The following is a 23,913-nucleotide window of genomic DNA, read 5'->3' as shown; positions in this document are numbered from 1 at the left end:
GTCCAAAATGCAACTTTACATAGTTATAACTAACTGTTATTAGATAATTATGCTCATAACTTTAGGATGATATTATACCTAGTAGAAGCTCTACTCAAACTCTTTAGCTAATATTATGCCTAGTTGTTATACTAAACCACAATGATAGATAAAACCATACATAGTTTTCATGCTGGCCAGTTGCAAGGAAACGCTGAAACTCGTTATTATAGCCACCCCTTGGATCAACTTAGTACCTAGTGTTAATCTACCCAAATTCTCGGCTACGCAAAATACACTATATATATATATATATATATATATATATATATATATATATATATATATATATATATATATATATCAGATAAATAGTATATATAATAAGTAAACCCGTATAAATATAACGTGAATAACAGCACGACGAACCAAGGGATGTCTTGTCACACCCCCAAACTAGAACGGCGGAAACGTCTGGGGGTGGGTGACTTCATGTCAAGTATCACAACACATACATTATAGTAATCAAAGTACAACAACCATTGCATTAATAATGTATAAGTTTTCACATGAGTGTTCAAACATTAGATATTCAACATCAAAAGTAGATATAGTAAAAGACAAAAGACACAGCACGGTACTAAGCTGCCTTCTCAAAAGCTCCGGGAGAGAACCTGTCTATTGGATTCCCTGAGAATACAAGTTATTTTGAAAGAGAGGTCAACATTTAAGTTGGTGAGTTCATAAGTATTAGTTTCATCTATGGTTGCTTTAGTTTTAAGAAAGTGATTGATTACGTTCCAGAAAATCCTATATTTTCTGCTTTACAACTAAAAAGTAGTTTTAATACCATAAAACTGTTCCGTTTAAGTGTTATTGGACTCATAACAAAGGATAACATAATTTTAACTCACCATAAAATTATAAGAAGAATGTTTTCTGTTTTGTTTATGGAAAATAATTGATGCAGTAGGATTTCTTAAAAATACACTACTGGTATAATAACTACTCTATTATTAAACTAGTTAATTAGGGTTAAAATGTAATGTGGTTATAACCATGCTGATTGACTAATATGGACACGACGACCTTCTGGCGTCGAAACTGTTGTGACATTTGTCACCTGCAGACCGACAGGTCCCACTGTAGCTAGCAGCGAGGTGTAGGATTGTCAATCCAGTATAGATTTATACACACAATGCCCGCTCTCCCTACAGGAGACTCTGGTTATAAAACGCGAAAGTTCAAGGTTCAGCCCTTAAATAGGGTCTAAATTTGATGGGACACATTGGTTGAAAATCGCACCGAAGGGATAAGACCGGAGGTTCACGGCCGTGAACCTCGTATGCGGCCCGAAGTTTGTTCACGGTCTGAGGGTTTGCGGCCCATGTTTGCGGTCGTGACCCTCGCATGAAGGAGGGTTTACAGTCCGAAGTTTTTTCCACGCATGGGTTCTCGGTTCAACTTGTTTCACTTTCTAAACAACCAACACCTTTGGTACAAGGTTTATACAATTAAAACCCATTAATCTAGCCATATTAGATAATAAAAGAATTGAGTTTGACCTTTACACGATATGTTTGAGTTTTACAAGAATAAAATTTTTCGGGTTTTCACATCATCCGCCCGTTAAAGGGAATTTCGTCCCAAAATTCAGTCTAAGGTATACACATGGACTAAAGGAAGAGAGGTGGATACTTACGTTTCTGATGATCCTCACGCTCCCAAGTGTCCTCGCTATGCACTTAAGCGGACCCTCACTATCGGGATAGGGATTTGATTAGTCCTATTGACTTCACTGTCTAGGATTTCTACGGATTCTTCCACAAAGTTGAGGCTCTCGTTTACCTCGATCTAATCGAGTGGGATAACAAAAGTCTCGTCGGACAAACACTTTTTCAAGTTAAAGACGTGGAAGGTAGGGTGTATTTTATTGAATTCTCGAGGTAGCCGGGGTCTATAAGCTACTGGATCAAATCTAGTAAGAATCTCGAACGGTCCTATGTACCTTGGATTTAGTATTTCACGCTTTCCGAAGCGTATCATGCCTTTCCAGGGTGAGACCTTCACATGACGTGGTCACCAACCTGGAATTCCAAGGGTTTTCTCCTATTGAAGTCGTAGCTTTTCTGTCTGACTCTGGAAGCTTTACGTCGCTCCCGGATTCGTACTCTCTTCTCGGTAGTTTCTCGGATTTTTTCCGGACCAACGAAGGTGTTGTCTGGAATTTGACCTCTAGCTAATTGCATGTCACCTACTCTAGTCCAGCGCAGAGGGGATCTGCACTTGTGACCATAGAAGGTTTCGAATGGAGCAACTTTAAATGCTAGTATGGTACAGGACTCGACTAGTTGGCAAATGGGTATCCCATGCTTTACCAAAGTCGATCACATATGCTCTCAACATGACTTCTAATGCTTGAATCGTTCTCTCATTCTTTCTGTCGGTTTAAGGATGTTATGTTATGCTCATGACTAGCCTATTTCCCAGAGATTTCTGAAGTGACTGGATGAACTGGGAGATGATTCTACTATCTCGAACGGAGATAACAGATATTGGAACACCGTGCAGTCTAACTAATCTCTCGGACACACGTTCTAGTTAGCTTCTCTATTTTGCCTGTTTCCTTCAATTTGCAGGAAGTGTGCGGACTTGGTTAATCTGTCGACGATCACCCAAAATGGTATCAAGTCCACCTGTTGCCTTGGGTAACTTGATTATGAATCCCATTGCAATCCGCTACCACTTCCACTTAGGTATCTCCAGTTGTTGTAGTAAGCCTGCGGGCTTTTGCTCTGAAGTTCATGATAAGACTCATACTTATCTCATCCATCATCACCTCGTGTATACAAGTCGTATATAATTAAGATTGACAAGACGTTCAGATGGGTGGTTCTACCCTAAGTCCACAACCAGACAAGGAACAGGAGATAGGGGGGAATCACACATCCTAAATCTTGTTGAGTCTAAATTATATACCACTATCGCGTATACACTTAGTAGTGATGGGTTAACCTAATAAGCTCTTAGTCTCTATTCTCGAACATGACCTGAGGTACAAGTGATCTTCCTATGAGATCCATTGGGGATACTTCGGGTGGTTACGGGCTTTTGGAACATCTTTGGTGTTTTTCGCTTCAAGGCTATTGACTACTGGGTAGGCTAGAAAAGCGTGGTACCACTCGCATGGGTACTTCTAAAGTTTTGAAGCGAGAGACGACATAAGGGTTCGGGTTAGGTTTGTCGTTATAGATTGAAAGAATTTCATTTGACGGTTGATTAAAGGAAAAGTTCTTTTACACAGCATAGGAATTTTGCATGGTGAGGACCAAGCCAAACCATGTCGGGTGATGATGTCGGAACACCTCGACATAATAGATATTAAGTCGATTTGGAAGGAGTGATTACTAGGACGTTGAACTATCCTACGCACATATGTTTTTAGTGCCTTCGGTTTTATCCTTGGTATCATTATTGCGAACCCTTTTTGTACCGATATTAACAAGTAATAACTAGACGAGGGTTCTGGTAATTTGAAATAATGAACTTTCATGAAATGATCCCTACTAGGTCTCTCTATAACCGCTTGGTGTACACAAGTCATGTATAATTAAGATTGGTAAGACTGTTGACTGAGTGACCCTGCCCTAAATCCACAACCAAACAAGGAACAGGAAATGAGGCTGAATCACTCACTCTAAGTCTACAAATCTTAATTATAAATGGCCCTAATGTATACACTAAGCCATCATAGCTTACCGGTTAGGGTTCCTAGTTTTATATGAGTGTTGTGATTTGGTTTGAATGATAGAGTAACTATAATTATGATTAATTATTGGGGTTTGGAAGCATACCAAACATATACCAGGGTTCTTTGATGCCTCCCCATGCTCTGGGGTCAAACTCCTCCTGCTTCTCCGTTATTCTTCTCTGTTGGACAGTCCCTATTGAAATGTCCTATTTCACCACAAAGGTGGCATATTGGACTGATTTTGACATTGGTGGTTGAAGTGATGAACTCGACCGGAGTCCTACAGAATCGGGCGGTGTGCCCCTTCATTTTGCATCTAATGCAATGCGGCGCTCGGCAGACTCCATAATGATGGAAGTTACACTTGATGCAGTGTGGGAGGTTTCCTAGGTACGGTGTGGTCAGTGTTGGAATAGCAGGGTTGATGGGGGTATTGACTGTCCCAGTTTGTTGTCCTTCGGTAGGTCCTTGAGTTGAACAACTCCCTTTCTCGTTCTCGAACGTTCGTTTCAGGATATTAGGTTTGAGGTCTGGAGTGTCTTTACAAATAGGCACTTGTTGCTGAAATTGGTTATCACCACGATCGGGATTGCCGATAACATTTCCACTAACATTTACGTTGTTAGCATTAAGGTGAGCCATGACAGCTGCTACGGCTGCTGTGCCTGCAACTTGAAACGTAGCCGAATCTATCTGAAGGATTGGTGTTTTGCCGGTGGGTTGGTTACGTTTCTTCGGAGGCATGATTCTGTTACACGATGAGAAAACGAGCTCATGAGCAACGATGGTTGTCTCTAGATGTATCCTAATTATTTATATATACATATAATTTTTTTGTTTTGTTATATGGTTCTCAATGTTTCGACCTACATCCCTATGATGTAGTCCTGGTAAAGAGCAGAAGTAAGTTTTTAGAAAGGGTTATAAATCAAGTGTCGTCCGAACTAAGTTATCTTTGATTGGTGGATATCATGTTCCAACTTTCGAAAAGATTTGAAAACAATTCATAACAGAGTCTACATGGAATAGACTTATGAATTTTTAGAAATAATCACTCTCAATTGAGATTTCGTGATTCGATTTACTGATATTAGTCGTGACGGAAAAAGGCGATAAGCTTAATACCTAACGTGAGTAGTATAATCACTAACTCACTAGGTTGTATTAATATATTGGTTATTAATGTGACGAAAAGGCACTCAAACACTCCGCATGAATCACGCGTGGTTTTCCTCTGTTTTCCGTTCTACTCTGGGCGGTAATGATTTGCTCTCTCCTGGTATCTAGATGGTGTCCTTCTCCTCCGTAGGTATATTGAATTACTGTTCCATCTTACTTCCGATTCTGACACTGGTCCCCATTACTTCATAATGGAGAGTTCGAATCCCGGAAGTTCATGCGAACCTCGCATCGGTGCCCTTAATAGGGTAAAGGCACTTGGTAGTTTCTATAGTTTCTTAACTCCTCATTTGTTACTTTTGTCGGAATCCTCATAATGAAACTCTGTTGGATCCTCGTTGACTCTTCTATTGATTTTTGGAGTGGTTACATCTATCTAAGTGGTTTATACGAGAATGGGAATGTCTAAAGAATCTATGAGATTAATAAAACATTTTCGTTACAAATATATTTTTACAAGGATGATCCATTCCGGTCTTTCTATAATCACATAGTGTGTACTGATTATATATATAATCTAGATCAAATAGACCTTCGAATAAGTGATCCTACTCTAAAACCACAACCAAACAAGGAACAGGAAGTAGAGTGAAAATCACCTATTCTAAGTCTATAAAATCTCAACTATATATAACTTTAACGTAAACACTTAGTAATTATAGACCTAACAGAAAGGGTCTTTTAATTTTCACATAAGTTATTTATGGTACCTAAAATACTCCTATAGTATTTTAATTATATGTTTGATTATAGAACTTCTTGATATAAGAAGTTGATAAGTTTTTAGTTTTGTTGCTATAGCATCATAAAATACTCCTATAGTATTTTTAAACTTTATGATTGGTTCTAGTATTCCTTTATGTAAATGGTCGGTAAGTTTTAGACTCGTTGCAACACCACTATCACTCCCAAACACATGTTGGGAGTATCTCAAATAAATATAGTTGATCATGCTATATTTATCCCAGATATGACTACATAACTGTCAAGGTTTGACTGTAATGTCCAACCTCCAAATACTTTTGTTTTGTTCTTCTTGTGATACTTGTTCTCGTATATATATATATATATATATATATATATATATATATATATATATATATATATATATATATATATATATATATATTCTGCATGTACTTATACTTTTATAAAATAATTTTATAATTTAAAGTATAACTCTTAGTCAGAGTGTTTTATCCCAATGTGTCTATAGTTGTATATCTTTTATGACTGATATACTGAGTTCACTATAAACAATGCTCTGATACCAATTTGTCACACCGCCAAACCAGAACGGCGGAAACGTCTGGGGGTGGGTGACTTCATGTCAAGTATCACAACACATACATTATAGTAATCAAAGTACAACAACCATTGCATTGATAATGTATAAGTTTTTACATGAGTGTTCAAACATTAGATATTCAACATCAAAAGTAGATATAGTAAAAGACAAAAGACGCAGCATGGTACTAAGCTGCCTTCTCAAAAGCTCCTGGAGTGTACCTCTCTACTGGATTCCCTGAGAATACAAGTTATTTTGAAAGAGAGGGTCAACATTTAAGTTGGTGAGTTCATAAGTATTAGTTTCATCTATGGTTGCTTTAGTTTTAAGAAAGTGATTGATTACGTTCCAGAAAATCCTATATTTTCTGCTTTACAACTGAAAAGTAGTTTTAATACCATAAAACCGTTCCGTTTAAGTGTTATTGTACTCATAACAAAGGATAACATAATTTTAACTCACCATAATATTATAAGAAGAATGTTTTCTGTTTTGTTTATGGAAAATGATTGATGCAGTAGTATTTCTTAAATATACACTACTGGTATAATAACTACCCTATTATTAAACTAGTTAATTAGGGTTAAAATGTGATGTGGTTATAACCATGTTGATTCACTAATATGGACACGACGACCTTCTGGCGTTGAAACTGTTGTGACATTTGTCACCCGCAGACCGACAGGTCCCACTGTAGCTAGCAGCGAGGTGTAGGATTGTCAATCCAGTATAGATTTATACACACAATGTCGGCTCTCCCTCCAGGAGACTCTGGTTATAAAATGCGACATAACAAGTATATTGCTATGTCGTGAAGTAGTGGCTCACATTTCTGGTTTATCTGGTTTAAGTAAAGATCGAATTATATCCTTTTTCTTAACAAAGTAGTTTAAACCTGGTATACTTATCTAGTAAAAATAGATTTCTCGTTTGTTTCATAAATTATACCTATTATAATTTATATGTTCTATCTGGTTATCATGATCTCTCATGAATGTACGCCTTTGCTCAACGTGATACAAAGGTAACAATATTGATGGAAGTAACCTTTTATATTCCTATATGTATAATATATATAATTAAGAAGGAAACGACCTTCGGACAAATAACTCCACCTTAAGCCCACATCCAACAAGGAAAAGGAAATAAGTCAATTCATTAGTCCTAAGCCCTTTAAGTCTTATTTATATACCTATACATATATAAATATGATTTTGACAAATATAAGTTTAAAGAGTTTATAAACATTTAAAAGAGTTTAACAGTTTTTCGAAGAGTTTAACAGTATTTAAAAGAGTTTACATGACTTTAAGTCATTTTGGAAACATTTGGTAATCTTTTATTATAAACACAATAATTAAAAGCATAAGAAAACCTTTTATGTGATTTGATATCACATGTAAATATTAACACAATATTAATAACAATAAGCAAACCTTTTGTTTGGTTGCTTACACATATAGATATTAACACAAATATAATGTGTTCAACTTGTATTTCCCCCTAAAAAGCATTTAAAACCATTTAAAAGGTAGATTATAGGGGTATGAACTCACCTTATGTGGGTGATTCGATTGAAGATTTGATAAAGGATGATAAGTTTCATGAGTGAAGTTCCGAAGCACAAACGAGTCATATTTAGCATATTAAGACATATATATGTATACATTTAGTGAATCTAACCTCAAAAGTGTAAAGGAAACAATCTATGGTGTAAGGAATACTTACACAAGAAGTGTTAGAATCGAAAATGGAAGGTTGAATGGTGCTCACGGCCCAAAGATCTTGAAGATCTTGAGTTCACGGCCCATCTGGGTGTTCACGGCCCAAGAACACTTGGTGTTCTTGAGTTTACGGTCCAACTAGCTTGAAGAATGATGAACACTTGAAGATCCTAACAATATCCTAAGAAGATTCAAAGGAAAGTGGATGCTAGTTGATAGAGAATGGTGTTTTGTGGTTGAAGATCTAGAGAGAGAAGGAGGGGTTCACGGCTGGAGAAGAAGAAGTGAGGTGAAGTTCAAGGTTCAACCCTTAAATAGGGTCTAAATTTGATGGGACACATTAGTTGAAAACCGCACCGAAGGGATAAGACCGGAGGTTCACGGCCATGAACCTCGTATGCGGCTCGAAGGTTGTTCACGGTCCGAGGCAGATCAGAGGTAGAGTTTAGACATAAATTAATTTCAAAATTTCTTTTTCTTTTGGTAATTTCGAAATAAATTATTATTTTCGAATAACTTTTTCTATGAAAAGTTTGTGTGAAAATTTTGATGTCTAAATTTTTGAAATATCTATGTGTTTTATTTTCAGTCTATTTAATGGTAGCATTGGTTATTGGTGACTCATTTAAGGCTAGACTTCTGAAATCAATCCATGGTGAAGATGATGGTTCATTAGGTTCGGTAGAGGAGTAAGAATGTCAAGATTTTGGGCCAATATTGTATTGCAATTCGAAAAATGGATGATAATAGTATTATCACATTGGAAACTCTACAAAAAAAACTTGGTAGAGGGAATATGATAAAGTTTTGATCTGATGTCTAGTTGGGGAATCAACTATTGCATGTTAAAGTCAATAGATTATTCCAACTTGAAACTGATCCTCTTTGCTTGGTTTATGATAGATACAACAATGGAAGTTGGGTTTGGGATTGGCAAAGGCAGATCAGAGGTAGAGTTGAGACATAATTTTCTCAGTTGATGGAGGAATTACAAGGAGTAGTGTTCTCGGATGCATCTGATATGTTTTGTTGGTCATTAGATCCGAAGGGGGTCTTTTCAGTTAAGGCTACAAGAACGTTTATTGATGGTATCTCTCTGGTAGGTGGCGACCAAGTTACTACCTGGTATAATTCACTTCCAAGAAAAGTTAATATTTTTCTTTGGATGTTGATTTTAGATAGAATACCTACAAGATCTAACCTTTCAAAAAAATGTATGGAGTTAGTATCGATATTGTGTCCATGTGGTGATTCGAGAGGTGAATCAACATAGCACATTCTCTTTCAATGTGAGGTGGCATCAACTTTGGTCTCTTGTTGCTCGTTGGTGTGGGATGACATTCCCAAGTTCATTATTGATCAAAGAATGATTTTCTTGGGTGGATGACCAACCAATTTCTCAAAATAAAAAGTTGCGATTACAAGTGACTTTAGTAACTAGTGTTGGGTGATATGGAGATTCAGAAATTCTTTGGTGTTCGATGAGGTTCAAATTAGGAAAAATACATTGTTTGATAGTGTTATTTTGCAATCGTTTTCTTGGTTAAAATTTCGAGCTTCCAAGTCTGATGTACTTTGGAACGCTTAGATTTTGAATCCTTTGTAATTGAATTTTTTTTCATTCTAGCAATTTGCTAGAATTGTGAATATATGAGTCTTTGGCTGTTAAAAAAATAGAAGGAAAGTGGTGGCGATTTTCCATTGCCAACAACATCGACGATGGCGATGGTCTGTGAAAGACGCACGATAATTGAAGATGGAGATGTGAACGAAGAATGGTGGAGTGGTTTCAGTTTAGGGATCAGTTTTATTAAGGGAAAATGAAAAAGAAAACCAAGTAGATAAATTTTTAATTTTTAATTTCGAAAAAAATAGAAAAAACCACATGGACTAGGTGTTATCGGTAAAACCGGAATTAAATTGGTTGGTTCCCTTATTTAATAGGTAAATTGTATTTTAGGACCTATTAAGGAAAAAAAAAATTTAATGACCAATCCGAAAAGACCCTAAATTTGATAGTACTACGGTGTCAATTTTCCTATTTTGTTGTTCAAAAAGGTTAATAATAAAAATAAAATGATGGATTTCATCTCATAAAAGTCCAAAATTTAAGAACTAATGCGACAATAACTAATGTTTAAAGATGTGAAATTAGTGTTGTATTTAAAAGGTCACTTGTTCGAATGCTCGTGTCACGTTGATGGAACAGGGAATCCAAAGAAAATACAATTTTTGAATAAAGAAAAAGACAATGACGATTAAATATAATAATTAAACATGTGGGAACTTGTGTTTAAAGTTCAACTTGTTTGAAATTAGAAATCAAGACAATCAACTAACACAAATTTGACATCTTTATCAATGTTTTTAACTTCTTATGGTTGTTGCTTCTCCTTTTGTAAAATGACCACCTTCACATTACCGAAACATGTTTATGAAAAACATCAACGATTTCAAACTTAAATCTATCATTTTAGAAACACCAATTTAGTAATTGTCGATAAGGATATTTTTAACATATTAACTGAAAAACTAGCTGATAGCTGATAAAAATGACATTCAATAAAAACTAGCTGATAAGCTGAAAATTTTAAAATGACATACAAAGACACGTAGAAAAATATGTTTATTATAATAATAAAGAGTATATACGGGAGCATTTTAAAAAAGCTTTTTAAGCTAGTTGAAAAGCTACCTTGAGTAGCTTTTTAAAAATCTAGATTATAAACTACTTTATAAGCTATTTATTGATTTATCAAACGACAACATGAAAAACTTCGAAAAATAAGCTAATATTTAAACTAGTTGTGGTGCATTAAACCTAACCTAAATGGTTAAATCGAACTGATTTGTGAAATGGTTTGAATGTCATTTTGTGCTAAATTAAGATGTCCATATTTGGAATAAAAAAACTATAGATAAAGGAAAGTCGATGATAGTCGATGATCTACTAATATTCAAATTAAACCGCCTTTTATAATTTTTTTAATAAAAAAGGAATCTCTGATATAACCCATATGGATCACTTGAACAAAAGTTTTCTTGATTTTTATATAAACCCATATGTATTTGGCATGAATAAAAAATGTGTAGAAAACAATAAACGAATAAACAAGTTGGGGAAGGGGATAGGCGGTAACGAGGCATCTAAACAAAGTGAGTTGTGAAAATTCTGTTGTTCTCTTTTTTGGACGCATTATACATACACACATATATATCTATTACTCTAACCTTAATTACTGTCTTTCTCTCATTATAAACTATGGAAACCATCATTTTTCCAACTTCGCCAATGATCGGATTCCTGTCGGCCAACCGACCAATGACTCAATGTTTTCAACCCAAACATAAACGTTTTACGGTTGTATCTGTACTGACACCATCCACTTCTACTAACAACCTCAAGACCGAAGCTACAAGCAGTTATAACATAAACATAGATACCACCACAAGCAAGACAATCTATAAAGACACATGGTTCGATCAGGTCGCCATTGATTATCTCTCCAAAGCGGTGCAAGACACCACTGGTTCGTTTCGTTGCTCTTCCATTTTATCTAGAGATAATATATTATTTCATGTATTCTATTAATTAACCAAGACACTTTTAAATGAAATATTTGACATCCATATTATGTATCCGTAAGATTTGAAGTTAACATTGATATTTTTGATGATATATAATAATCCAATTATATCTATATATAGGTAACCCGTCACCTTTTGTGTTATAAAACGAGAGGTGACGGATTAGGTTTTAGTGGGTGTTGTTAAAACTTTTTTTCTTTTGTCAAAAACAAAGGGATGAAAAATGAGAAGAGCGGGTATGAGAGCTTGGTGATAGCTGCCGGAGCGGTTTTCAAGAACTTTGACCCGATCCAACAACGACAGCTTGTTGTGAAGGCTCTTCAGAGTGCTATTCCTCGACCTATCTCCTTCCTGGCAAGTCGTTGTCGTTGTTTTTATGCAATTTTCCATTCCAGTAGTTAATTTATCTTAGTTTTTTTGAACTATTTCATACTATAATAATCCATTGTTTGTATATGCTTTAAAATAAATACACACCATGTGATTTGGCATGTATATTCAGTTGGAATGCCTAATTATTAACCAAATATCTTTGTAACACTTTAAACACTACTTCTAAAATAATTATTTTGCCATCTATATACTATAGAAACAATTATAATTAAAGTTTAAATGCTCCATGTTGATCGTAACATGACAAAAAAAAAATGAACTTTAATTTAAACATAAATAATTTTGAATACTAATGAATCATAAACAGAAATTGCAAGAGTATGTCATAAGTTTTTAAATAAAAAAAAAATGTAAGATATATGTATGTAACTCTTCTTGTTGAATTAAGCAGATCAAAACAATGTTGCCACCTTCAAAGTTCTCAAGGGAGTATTTCGCCACCTTCACAACCATCTTCTTCCCTTGGCTTGTTGGTCCATGTGAGGTCAGCCTCAAGTCTCGACATTCTTCTTTGCTTCTTAATTATCTACTTTATACACATTTTCACATTTAATCTGAATTAATTTTACTAATTTGTGTTTTCTAACATAAGGTAATAGAATCTGAGTTTGAAGGGAGAATCGAGAGAAATGTCGTCCATGTAAAGAAATGCAGGTACTACTTAATTTTGAGTACAGCCATCATTATATATTTTGTACCAATTTTTACATATGCATAAAATGGTAACTTTTTTTTATTAATAATAAAAGAAATAATAAATGTACATGTAAGTTTGTTTATGAATAAGCAAGTAATTGATTAAGTATTGTTGTTAATTCAGGTTTCTTGAATCGACTAATTGCGCAGGAATGTGCACCAATCTCTGCAAGATACCATCACAAGAGTTCATTAAGAGTTCCTTCGGCGTCCCATTCAACATGGTTCCGAGTAAGTACATGAGTCACACATATAGATTCATATATATAATCGTTTAATTTGTTATAGCCAAATTAATTAAGTGAAATATTGAAGCAATTAATTAATTAATAAATACGATTGCAGATTATGAGGATATGAGTTGCGATATGATATTTGGGCAGAATCCTCCTACGCTACAAGATGATCCAGCATTTAAGCAACCTTGCTACAAATTATGTAAATACCTCCGACACCCTTTTAAATCACAACTTCACTTGCTAAAATCGATAGGTCGGGTGAACAGGGTAATGACTCAAAATAATAGTAATCTTCTTCTACTCTAATAAATGAAGATCCATTTTGCCACATGTCAATTTCTCATAAGTTTTGACACTTGTCATTTTATGGTATTTTTGAAATAAATAATATCCACATGTCAATTTCTAAGTTTTTTTAATTTTTGAAATTAAAAAATCACATAATACATATAATTCTATAAGTAAAGTATTAAATGTAATAAATATGATTATAAATCGCAATAAGTATGTTTTTTCCTTCCTTATTTTAAAATTTAATTTTAAAAAATACTTAATGTTTATATTTTGATATTTAATTAACTCATGTAATACATGGGTTTCACACCTAGTTTTTAATACAACTCAAAATAGATAAAAGTTTTAGATTTTTAGAAAATAATTTATATACTTTTTTATTTGTCAACAATATAATTTTTTTAAATAAACGAGCTTATAACTTATATGTCACTGTGTCAAACATAGTCACAGCTTATCAGGGTGAGTTGAGTAGGGCCCGCAACATATTTTTTTAATGTATTTAATATAGCGAAAAAATTATATTATGTTATAAAACAATTTACAAAACTATAAACATTTAAATATATTTTGGACACAATACAGGACTCATTTTAACTTAGTTTATCCAAAATAACCTTATGAATTTTCAAGACAATATATGACTCAATTTTACTTAGTTTTTTAAGTAATAAGCGGAAATCTCAACATCTACCTATGCAACATTAAGCCCAAAGCAAATTCAAACTAGCGATTTGTCGATCTTGATGTATTTGATAAAACTAACCGGTGGTTGGAAGTTGTAAGTTTATTTATACATAAATGTTCGGCAAAGTAGTTGTTAGCTTTTTGTTCAATATTTTATATATATATATATATATATATATATATATATATATATATATATATATATATATATATATATATATGTGTATGTGTGTGTGTGTGTACAAGTTACAAATGAGCCCCTATATTATACATGAAGAGAAATACACAGCCAAATAAGATATATATAATTTAACACACCCCCGTAGTTGGAGTAGGAGGTTGTCGAATGTTCAAACTATGTCTAAAATTAAGAAACAACTGTGTAGGTAGGCCCTTTGTAAATAAGTATGTATACTGATAGGCGGAAAGAACATCAAGAACACGTACATGTTCAATCGCAACTGCAACACGCTCCCTAACAAAATGTAAATCAGTTTCCACATGTTTGGTTCTTTGGTGTTGAACAGGGTTGGATAGAAGATACATGACACTGACATTGTCACAAAGTACAACAATGACACGAGATAACAAACATAATAACTCAAGGAGAAGATTCTGAAGCCAAGCAGTTTTAGCAACCACATTAGTTATCCCCCGATACTCGGCTTCGGCACTGGAGTGAGAGACGAGATTATCACTGAGATAGACACAAAACCCAGACGTAGACTGACATGTAGTAGCCAGCCCAATCTACATCAGAATAAGAAACCATGTGATCGACAATAGACTGTGTGTCAACATACCTTTAAGGTAGTGAAGAATACGCTTAAGAGAAAGGAAATGCGGAACACGAGGATCATGCACGAAGAGACATATATGTTGAACAACATAAGCAATATCAGGACGAGTGAAAGTTGGATATTAGAGGGCACCAGCTAGATTCAGACATAGGGTGGGATTGGGAAAGAGCTCACCATCAGAGGATATCTTGGATTTAGTGACATCCGATGTGCTACAGGGATTGCAGGTGACTATATCAGCACGAGAAAGAATCTCCTGAGAAAACTCAGATTGAGATAGGAAGAGACTAGATACATCGCGAGAACCAGCATTACAAAGGAAGAAAGACAAGGGTCCAAGGTCAGACATGGGAAACTCAGAAGACAGACGGGAGATAACCTTGGAAATAAGTCCAGTAGACGAAGCAGTAAGGATAATACCATCTACATATAGGAGAAGGTAGATGGTATCAGATCCACGATGGAAGGTGAAAAGAGAGGTGCCAGACTTTCTACTATGAAATCCCGAGGGAGGAACGATAAACAAGAAAGCATTGGTACTAAGCATGAGGGGTCTGTTTTAGACTGTATAAGACTTTGCGAAGGCGACATACGTAATTGGAAAGATTGGGGCTCACATATCCTGAAGGTAAGTGCATATATACAGTTTCAGCAAGATCACCATGAAGGAATGCATTTTTAACATCAAGTTGATGAATGGGCCAATTTTGATATATATATATATATATATATATATATATATATATATATATATATATATATATATATAGAGAGAGAGAGAGAGAGAGACAAAGAACGTCATGAATGGTAGCAGGTTTGATGACAGGATTGAACATGTCATCGAAGTCAAGATTCGGTTGTTGAGAAAACCCTTGAGAAACTAAATGACCTTTGTATCAATCTAGATGGCCATGACTCTCAAACTTGTGCCGATAAAGCCAATGAAAACCAATAATGTTGGTTGTAGGGGGTTTTTTGGAACAAGCTCCCAAGTGTGATTGGAGAGAAAAACAGACATCTCGAAGTCCATAGCGGCACACCAATCTAGGTCACACATGGCCTACACAGTCGAATGAGGGATGGGAAAAACATCAAAAGTGGTTGATAAGTTGAAATTTTGGTTGGGTTTAAGAGAGCCAGTGCGAGATCTATTAACCATGGGATGTGTTGTGGGGAGGTGGGTGGGTGGAGGGGGGGAGGGAGCCATAGGAAAAGAGGAACCTGAGGTAGAAAAAGAGGAAGGGAGAGCCAAAGTAGATACTGATGGCGAGGCAGAGGTGGGTAGATCATTGGGTGTCATGCCTAGAGGCGAGGGAGAGTCATCATGGATGAAAGACTCATAAGCAGCGGGAAAGGTAGAATCATAAATTTTAGTATAAGGAAATTGCATTTCATCAAAGATGACATGACGAGATATGATAACTTTTTGAGTGACGAGGTATAGGCATATATATACATGATGATCAAGAGACAGACCAAGGTAGACAAACACAGAGGAATGCAGAGCAAGTTTGTGAGTGAAAGTGGAGACGGTGTTGGGATAACAGAGGCATCCAAAAACATGTAAATGAGAGTAAGTATGTGAGAAACCAAATAGAATTTCAGATGGAGTACGATATTGGATAATAGTTGTGAGAATGAGATTGAAAGTGTGAATCGTCGATTGCATAGCTTCAACCTAGAATTTAGGAGGGAGAGAGGCTTGAATGAGGAATGTACGAAGAACATTGTGGACACTACGAATAGTATGTTCCGCTTTCCCATTTTGTTGAGATATGTAGGGACACGAGAATCTAACTTTTATTCTGTTTTGTTTGAAAAAAAAATCAAGAAAAGGTTGGTTGTTAAACTCATGACCTTTATCGCATTGAAACAATTGGATGTCAGTTTTGAATTAATTTATAACATATGAACGGAAGTTTTGTAAGATAGAAAAACTTCAGATTTTGTGCGTATAGGAAAAATCCATAAAAATATGTGAGAAATCATCCAAAAATAAAATATAGTTTTTAAAAACCACTTAAACTCGCAACTGGAGAAGTCCGGAGATCAAAGTGAATAAGTTCGAACACACGAGCAGTTATTGTGTTTGAAAAAGTAAAAGGTAGACGACAATGTTTTCCTAGTTGACACACATGACACAAAGTCGATGATTTACTAGAACAAGAAATAAAATTAAGAGACTGAAGAAATATAAAAATTGCAGATCCCAGGTGACCAAGGCGGCGACGCCACATGTCAAAGGAGGCTGCAACAAGAGCAGAAGCAGGAACAAGCTTGAGGGTTGAAGGAAGGACCGGATATAAATCAGAATGGTTGCTATCACAACATTGTAGCGAGGTACTTGTGCTAAGATCCTTGACAGAGAAACCAAACGGGTCAAACTCGACAGAAACAAAATTATCAGTGCAGAAACGTCTAACATAAATAATATTTTTAGCAATTTTGTTGGAGACAATAATATCTTTTAAGAGGAGCTTATTATTGGAGAAAGGAAAAAAAGATTGACCAACAGTATTAACGATAATAATAGGACAATTTCCAACCATTATGAATTTTAAATTACACCTTGATTAAAGGAGATGTGTGAGCTAGCTCCAGAGTCCATGTAGAAGTGGTTATCCGTAGGTGGTTGCACTGACATTGGCTGGAAAACTGAAGCTAAATTCGTGTAATTTTGATTTTCGAGTTGAGCGACATGTCCACCAAAAGCTGGAATTGTGGGTTGTTGTGAAGACGGCTATTGTGGGGCCTGAAATGCAGCATAATACGGAAAAAAAAGGAGTCGGAAATTATTGAGGAGACGTCCCGTGAAGTGGAACCAAGGGCTGCTGGAAAACAGCAGCAGCAGTAAAGCCACCATGGGGTGGCTATTGTTGATGACCGAGAGATGGCAGACGAACCTTCTGTTGACCGACAACAACATATGGAGTGTCAATATTGTTGTACGCTATCTGCGATAATTCTAAGAGGCCATGATGCATTGAAAAGGTTGGATTGAATGCAGCTTGAGCTCTAAAATGTGTTTGATTATGTACCGGTAAGTTTTAATTTCGTGAATAAGAATTAGAACTAGAAGACATGTTAGTATTATTCCCCCCCCCCCCCCCGGAAGCAACCCGCCCATTATTTTTACCCCGTCTGAATTTATTTTTTTATTTTCCATGGGACATGGTTGAAGAGTAAATAGTCGTTAAGGAGGTGAGGGGTGCATCACCAAATGGTTGTGTGTTCTCTTCTCGAGACTCATGAATGAGTAACATGTTCTTTGCTTCAAGGAAAGACGGGAACAACTTTGTGTTGGTAATAACATCAACAATGTTGTGATAGGATTGAGGTAACTAACGAAGTATCTGCATCACCAATTCAACTTCATCAATCTTGGAGTCACAAAACAAACCGCAAGAGCATCAACCATATTTTTGACGTTATGGAAAAACTCAGTAATTGAGGCGGAGCCTTTCTTGGTGTTGCGGAATTTCTCTTGGAGTTTGAGCATACGAGACATCTTGTTGTTAAGAAAAAACTCTTGTAACTTGTCCCAAAGATCCTTGGAGGTATGATCATCACTAGAAATTATTTGGAGGAGCACATGTGGTGTAAAACTAAAATTTAGTTATGGAATCAGTCACATCCCAACCCTCATCATCGTCACCTTGAGGTTTGGATTTACCAGTGATGTGACCATAAACCATAGCACTTTTGCACATATCAGTAAAAAATTTGTGCCACAATTTGTATTTTGACCCATCTATAGACAATTTGAAACTGAATTAGGAGTACACATTGGTTAGAGCAAAAACCAATTGAGCCATTGTGGGCATGATAGTGCTAGAACTTCCGGATGCGGATGTCATAAGTCCCAAGGAAATCAAGAAACAAAAAACAAACAAGATAAAAATAATAGATGGAGAGCTACCCATGGGAAGAGAGAAACAAACGAACTCTTAATTCCAATACTGAGACAACGACATCAGGAAGAATTGTGGGACAGCATGTCAAATACAGTGATGAAACTGGAGCAGTAAGGGACAAGCACGCAGCACGGCATCATGTACATCAACACAATAGAGATGAAGACAAAACTGCAGCAAAACAATAGTGATGTCACGGGAGGACAAAACATGAAAGTTGTGGTGCAAAAAATAGATGGCGGGGGCAACAGTGATCAGATCAGAAAAAAAGGGGGGTGGGGGATTTTCGGTCCAAATAGGGAACAAGGGCTGATCATGGCTAAAAGTTTGTATTGTTGAACAAATTTTTTTCTTTAATTCACACTTTTTGAATAAAAACTAAAAGTTAAAAGTTTTTAAAAATTTTCAAAAACTGTGAACACGCCTCTAATATTGACATGGATTCATTTTTCAAAATTTATTTATAATTCACTAGTTTATTATCCGTGCGAACCACGGTTATAAAATTAATTAAACTTTTATAGTAAAAACTTATAATTATTAATCAATTATTTTAAATAAATTATTAGTTAAGAGATATATCAAAATTCTAAAGTTATTATAACATCAAATTTAACATATAATTAGAAAATATAAATTTGAATTTTGAAATGAGTTGTCTAATATATCTACATGACATATGACATAATATTAATGAGGAGTTGTATTAGGGTGACACTTGGCAAAAAAAGATTAAAACTATTCATTTATTAGAATAGGGATTAAGATGTATCAACTCTAAAATATGGGATTTTTTAAACTAGACGACAATGTAAATTTATATAAGCCATCGAGCTGTCAAAAAAAGGCAATGGCTATTTTGGTCGCAAAACGTTGTTTTCAAATACGACCTCTTTTACTCGTTAGTAATGTTGGTTGAAACTAATAACGTTTGTTATTGCTGATAATTATTTCTCTATGTTCTTATGGAAATGCATTTTTTTTTACTTTATTTTTATTAAATTGTGTGTAATTCTCCTTCTTTATATGCATTTCATGTAGGTAATGTGAAACATAAACATGATACAAGCTGTGTGGCAAAGCCCTTGGAGTACATAGATCAATATAGAGATTAAAGACTCAAAAAGCACACCATTTTAATTCGGTTTTAATCAAATTGTTTCATAATGGTATTTATTTGATTTGATAAATATAAGATACCTAATTATAAAAATATATTTTGATGGACATGTGTTTTTATTAGTAACAAAAATATAGCTGTTTGGTTCTTTTGGTATTAGTTGTCATATTTTAACTTTAAAGGTTAACGACAAACTATTTAAATTGTTTACGAAACCTTCCGAATTGAAAAAAATGGTTATTAAAAGGTAAGTTATTTGTAGTTTTGTTGAAAAAAATACGATGTTAACATTTAATCAAGGTGCTAATGTCATAAATGACTAACAAACTAATTAAATTATTCAAATACACTCTCATCCACTTTAAACGCCATTTACTATCACTATCGTCCACCACTCTTCACCACCACCACCCATCATATTTCACCATCACCAACATCGAAAACCATTCTAGATTTAAAAATATCAAATTACCAACTTGGATAGACATGGTTCTTCGCTTCTTCACTACTTCGATGAACATGATTTAAAATCAAACTTACAACAAAAATCATTGCTTTTGGAATGTTGAAGAACTACAAGCATCTCAAATAAAAATCATTGATTCTATAAACCAAAAAATGAGATCAGTGTAACTAATGAATTTGATTTATAGGATTACATTATGACCAACACCAATTTCATTCTAACTCTATACTTTGTGAGAGTGCAACTACTTTTACCAAGTGTATAATGGAAATTCATGAGATTTAGGAGTTAGACATATTATGGTACATGACCTGATCACTCATGAGATCATTCCCGTTGAGTTTGTTAAATGTTCAATCACAACAGAATTTGGTTGATCACTTAACGAAAGAGTTAGATAGGGACTGAGTAAGTAACTTAGCTATCAGGATGGATTTAAGACCCATTTGATATTTAGGAGTGAGATGTCGAATTCCCTTTTAATATAATGTTAGTGGTTGAACTCGGTGTGAATATCTTACTTTTGAAGATTGAAGCATATATGTTTACATATCCCAAAGTATTTTCTTAGACTTGTAATATGAAAGTTGGGATGAATATATTTCTTAATGGTTCTTTTAAAAAAGTGAGTGTACATGTGCTTGAATTAAAAGGACTACTTACATATATGGATGTTAAGTTTGCCCACTTCAAGAAGCTTAAGCTTAGCTTTCTATACACTAATAAATGGATGTGACACATGGCTTGTACTAGTGTTGAAGTATAAACCTTAGAATTTGTGTGTATAATATATTTAGTTGCTCAAATGAGTTGACAAGTTTAATCCTAAACTAGATTCACGAGTATTTGAAATATGTATTATATTAATATGGAAATTCAGTCTTTTAGATAATTTTCATTTATGCATAAGTATGGTATTATGTTAGTTATTTTAATTTAATTAAGGATTTAAATAAAATAAATGTCAGTGGTTTTAGTGTTATCAAGCTACTTAGGGCATGTTTGTGAGAGCTTCTGCATCTTCTTATTGGCTTTTTGGAAAAGCCAGAAATTTGTGGCTTTTTGAAAAGTCGGGTTTTGCCTAAGAAGTTAGTGTTTACCAAACATTTTTTAACTTATTGATTTTTGTTAATAGGTAATTTTAAAAAGCACTCCCAAACACCCTCTTAGTATGATCAAGATTAACTCGAGACATGACGAGTTCAATTTTAGCTATAATGCGAGCTTGGAGGTGCAAAATACATGCTCGTATAAGGTAATTTGATCTCGGGAACATAGGGTACAGAGGCAGTTTCCCTTGTGGGGTTTCAGCGAGCAACGCCCTTAGCAGGATCCATCGGACAAAATCCTTAGCGGCAATCCTGCTAAAACCTAATTAATGTGCTTGTTCTTAACATACACGACTTTTCTATCATAAAACCGGATTTAATTGCTGAGTGCATATATACATGCATGATTCGGTTTTGTAGAACACTTTTGACAAAAAAAAATTAAAAAAACACAATTTTCTTTGCAAAGATATAGCAATTCACAAGTGCTAGTCGGACTGAAAGTTGGCTCTAACTATATGTAACACGTTAATTTTTTATTAACTCCCTCAATACTTCATTGTTGGCCGTGAGATTTTCTTTATATAAGAAATATCATACAAGTTTAATTGCATTATGTATATTTTATTACAGCAATATTGTTTTAGCTTTATGAGTTTCAAAAAAGTTTTATCGGAAATTATTTCCTTCCTTTGCCGAAAACTCATTAAACCCATGAGACTGAGACGAATTACGCTTAGAAATCTCAAATTTCTCGCCATCACCCCACAACGCATATGCACCTTCTCCATGCACCTCCTCATCCCCAATCTCCAACACTTCATCACTTAATCTAAGAGGCATAAAAGCCCTAATCCCAACACAAATCAAGCTAGTTACAACAACATTCCACCCCACCACAAATAATATTCCTAATAACTGAATCCACATTTGATTGAACCCGGCTCGGAACTGGCCCATTTTCAACCCATAAACAAGTCCAACATAATGTTGCCACCCGTCTGTTATGTCGAAGAAAAGACGATTTAGCCTTGGCTCTGCAAAAAAGCCAGTTAGAATGCCACCTAACGACCCCGCCACCGCATGAGTGTGGAAAACTGCCATGGTGTCGTCGATTTGTTTTAGTAGTGAGACTTTCTTGTGTACCACCATCATTGTGAACCATGGTATGCTACCCGATAATATTCCCATTATTATTGCTGCCCAACCTTGCACCACCCCTGTTGGATAAATCCATTAATTTTAGATCCAAACAAATTATTGTATGTATCTTTATTATAAGTGTTACCTGCAGCTGGGGTGATGCATACTAGACCGGTGATCATGCCTTGTGTGGCACCAATAACCGATGGTTTTTCAAAGAACACGATATCCAGCATGAGCCATGTCAGCAAGCTTGTAGCTGCACACACGTGCGTGTTAAGCACTGCGAGAGATGCATCCCTACTTGCCATGTAAGGATCACCTCCGTTGAACCCGGTCCACCCCATCCATAGTAGGCCCGCCCCTAGAAGCATTAACAATATGTTGTTGGGTGGAAACCTCTCCCGATCCTTACTTTCCCTTGGTCCCACCTATATCACCACATCGTAAAATCTCAGAGCATTCACTACAACAAAGCAATCAATTTTGTAGTGATTGAATATGAAGTTATATATACCCAATACGCGGCAGTGAAACCAGCAACTCCAGAAGAAAGATGAATGACATAACCACCGGAATAATCAATAATACCTTTCTTGGCCAACCATCCATCAGGACACCATATACTATACGCACCAACAGTATATGAACACGTCAGCCAAACCGGAACAAACACCATCCACGCATAAAAATTCATCCGCCCCAACAAAGCTCCGGCGATCAAAATCAACGTGATCGCCGCAAAAACAAACTGAAAAAAGATCATCGTAGCATTTGGCAACTTCCCGGAAAATGCCCTTTCGACTAAATAGCTAGCACGTAGTGACGCGATGCTGGGTCTTCCTAAAAAAGGTAGAAACTTTTCTGAACCAAAAGACATCTGGTACCCCCACCCGACCCAACATACTAAGACTGCCGCAAACGCGAAAAGGGCCATGAAACATGAGTTTACGGCCCATTTCTTTTTCACGATGCTGCCGTATAATATGACTAACCCTGGTACGCTTTGGAGGCCGACCATCGTGGCGGCGGTCATTTGCCATGCGTTGTCGCCTTTGCTCATCCATTCCGGGCTCGAATCATTCGGAATGAGATTTGGTGGAAGCTTGAACGACATATTCTTTGAATTTTAGATTAGAGAATCAGAGTTATGTGTTTCGGATTCTAGAGAATATATATAGTTCTGGAAAATGTGAATTTATTAAAATGCCCTGTGTGTGGTGCGTTTTGGATTTTGATATAGGGAAAGAGTAGGGGTGAAAATGGAAATTGGAAGAGCAAGAAAAGCGATAGGAGATATGTTGATTCGAGTGTGAGTTGTTCGGTGTTTCATTTGATGAGAACGGAGACGCCAAAGCCCGAAAGATGTGGATGTATTCATTGTCAATTGTAGGCTAAGAAATCAATGAATCTTTGATACCCTTTGTATAAAATATTGTTTGATGGAAACAAATAGGATACTAATGTTTGTTAAATATGTTAAATGGTATATTGTGGAGTTTTCCAGTGACATAGGGATCCGTAGCTGGAATCTCTAGTTTTATGATTATGTCATCACATGACATAGGGATCCTTAGCTGGAATCTCTAGTTTTATGATTATG

At 35.4% G+C, this 23,913-nt stretch overlaps 2 protein-coding genes across 3 annotated transcripts; one reads left to right on the top strand and one right to left on the bottom strand.

Annotated features, from left to right (window-relative positions):
- The first annotated feature begins 11,146 nt into the window (after positions 1–11,146).
- LOC145132139 (beta-carotene isomerase D27, chloroplastic-like) lies at positions 11,147–19,761 on the top strand. 2 transcript variants are annotated; one of them, XM_079066813.1, is made up of 7 exons: positions 11,148–11,451; positions 11,724–11,863; positions 12,294–12,386; positions 12,495–12,556; positions 12,723–12,829; positions 12,944–13,036; positions 19,574–19,761. In XM_079066813.1, exons 1-7 carry the CDS (start codon positions 11,184–11,186, stop codon positions 19,645–19,647), a joined length of 837 nt encoding a protein of 278 aa, XP_078922939.1. In that variant the 5' UTR covers positions 11,148–11,183; the 3' UTR covers positions 19,648–19,761. The 2 variants fall into 2 exon arrangements, with proteins under 2 accessions (XP_078922938.1, XP_078922939.1); XM_079066812.1 differs by lacking the exon at positions 19,574–19,761 and having other exon boundaries at positions 11,147–11,451; positions 12,944–13,229.
- Positions 19,762–21,836: 2,075 nt separating this feature from the next.
- LOC145132138 (ammonium transporter 2 member 5-like) lies at positions 21,837–23,757 on the bottom strand. Its single transcript, XM_079066810.1, has 3 exons — positions 22,828–23,757; positions 22,456–22,741; positions 21,837–22,387 (listed from the first exon to the last, which is right to left on the bottom strand). The coding sequence occupies exons 1-3, from the start codon at positions 23,425–23,427 to the stop codon at positions 21,837–21,839; spliced, it is 1,437 nt and encodes a 478-aa protein (XP_078922936.1). The 5' UTR covers positions 23,428–23,757.
- Positions 23,758–23,913: the final 156 nt, after the last annotated feature.

Source organism: Lactuca virosa, chromosome 8 (genome assembly GCF_052849685.1).
Source record: "Lactuca virosa cultivar CGN04683 chromosome 8, Lactuca_virosa_CGN04683_v6, whole genome shotgun sequence".
In the NCBI taxonomy this organism is placed as follows: Eukaryota; Viridiplantae; Streptophyta; class Magnoliopsida; order Asterales; family Asteraceae; genus Lactuca; species Lactuca virosa.
Note: the sequence above shows the minus strand (reverse complement) of the source record. Positions and strands in the feature narration are given on the sequence as shown.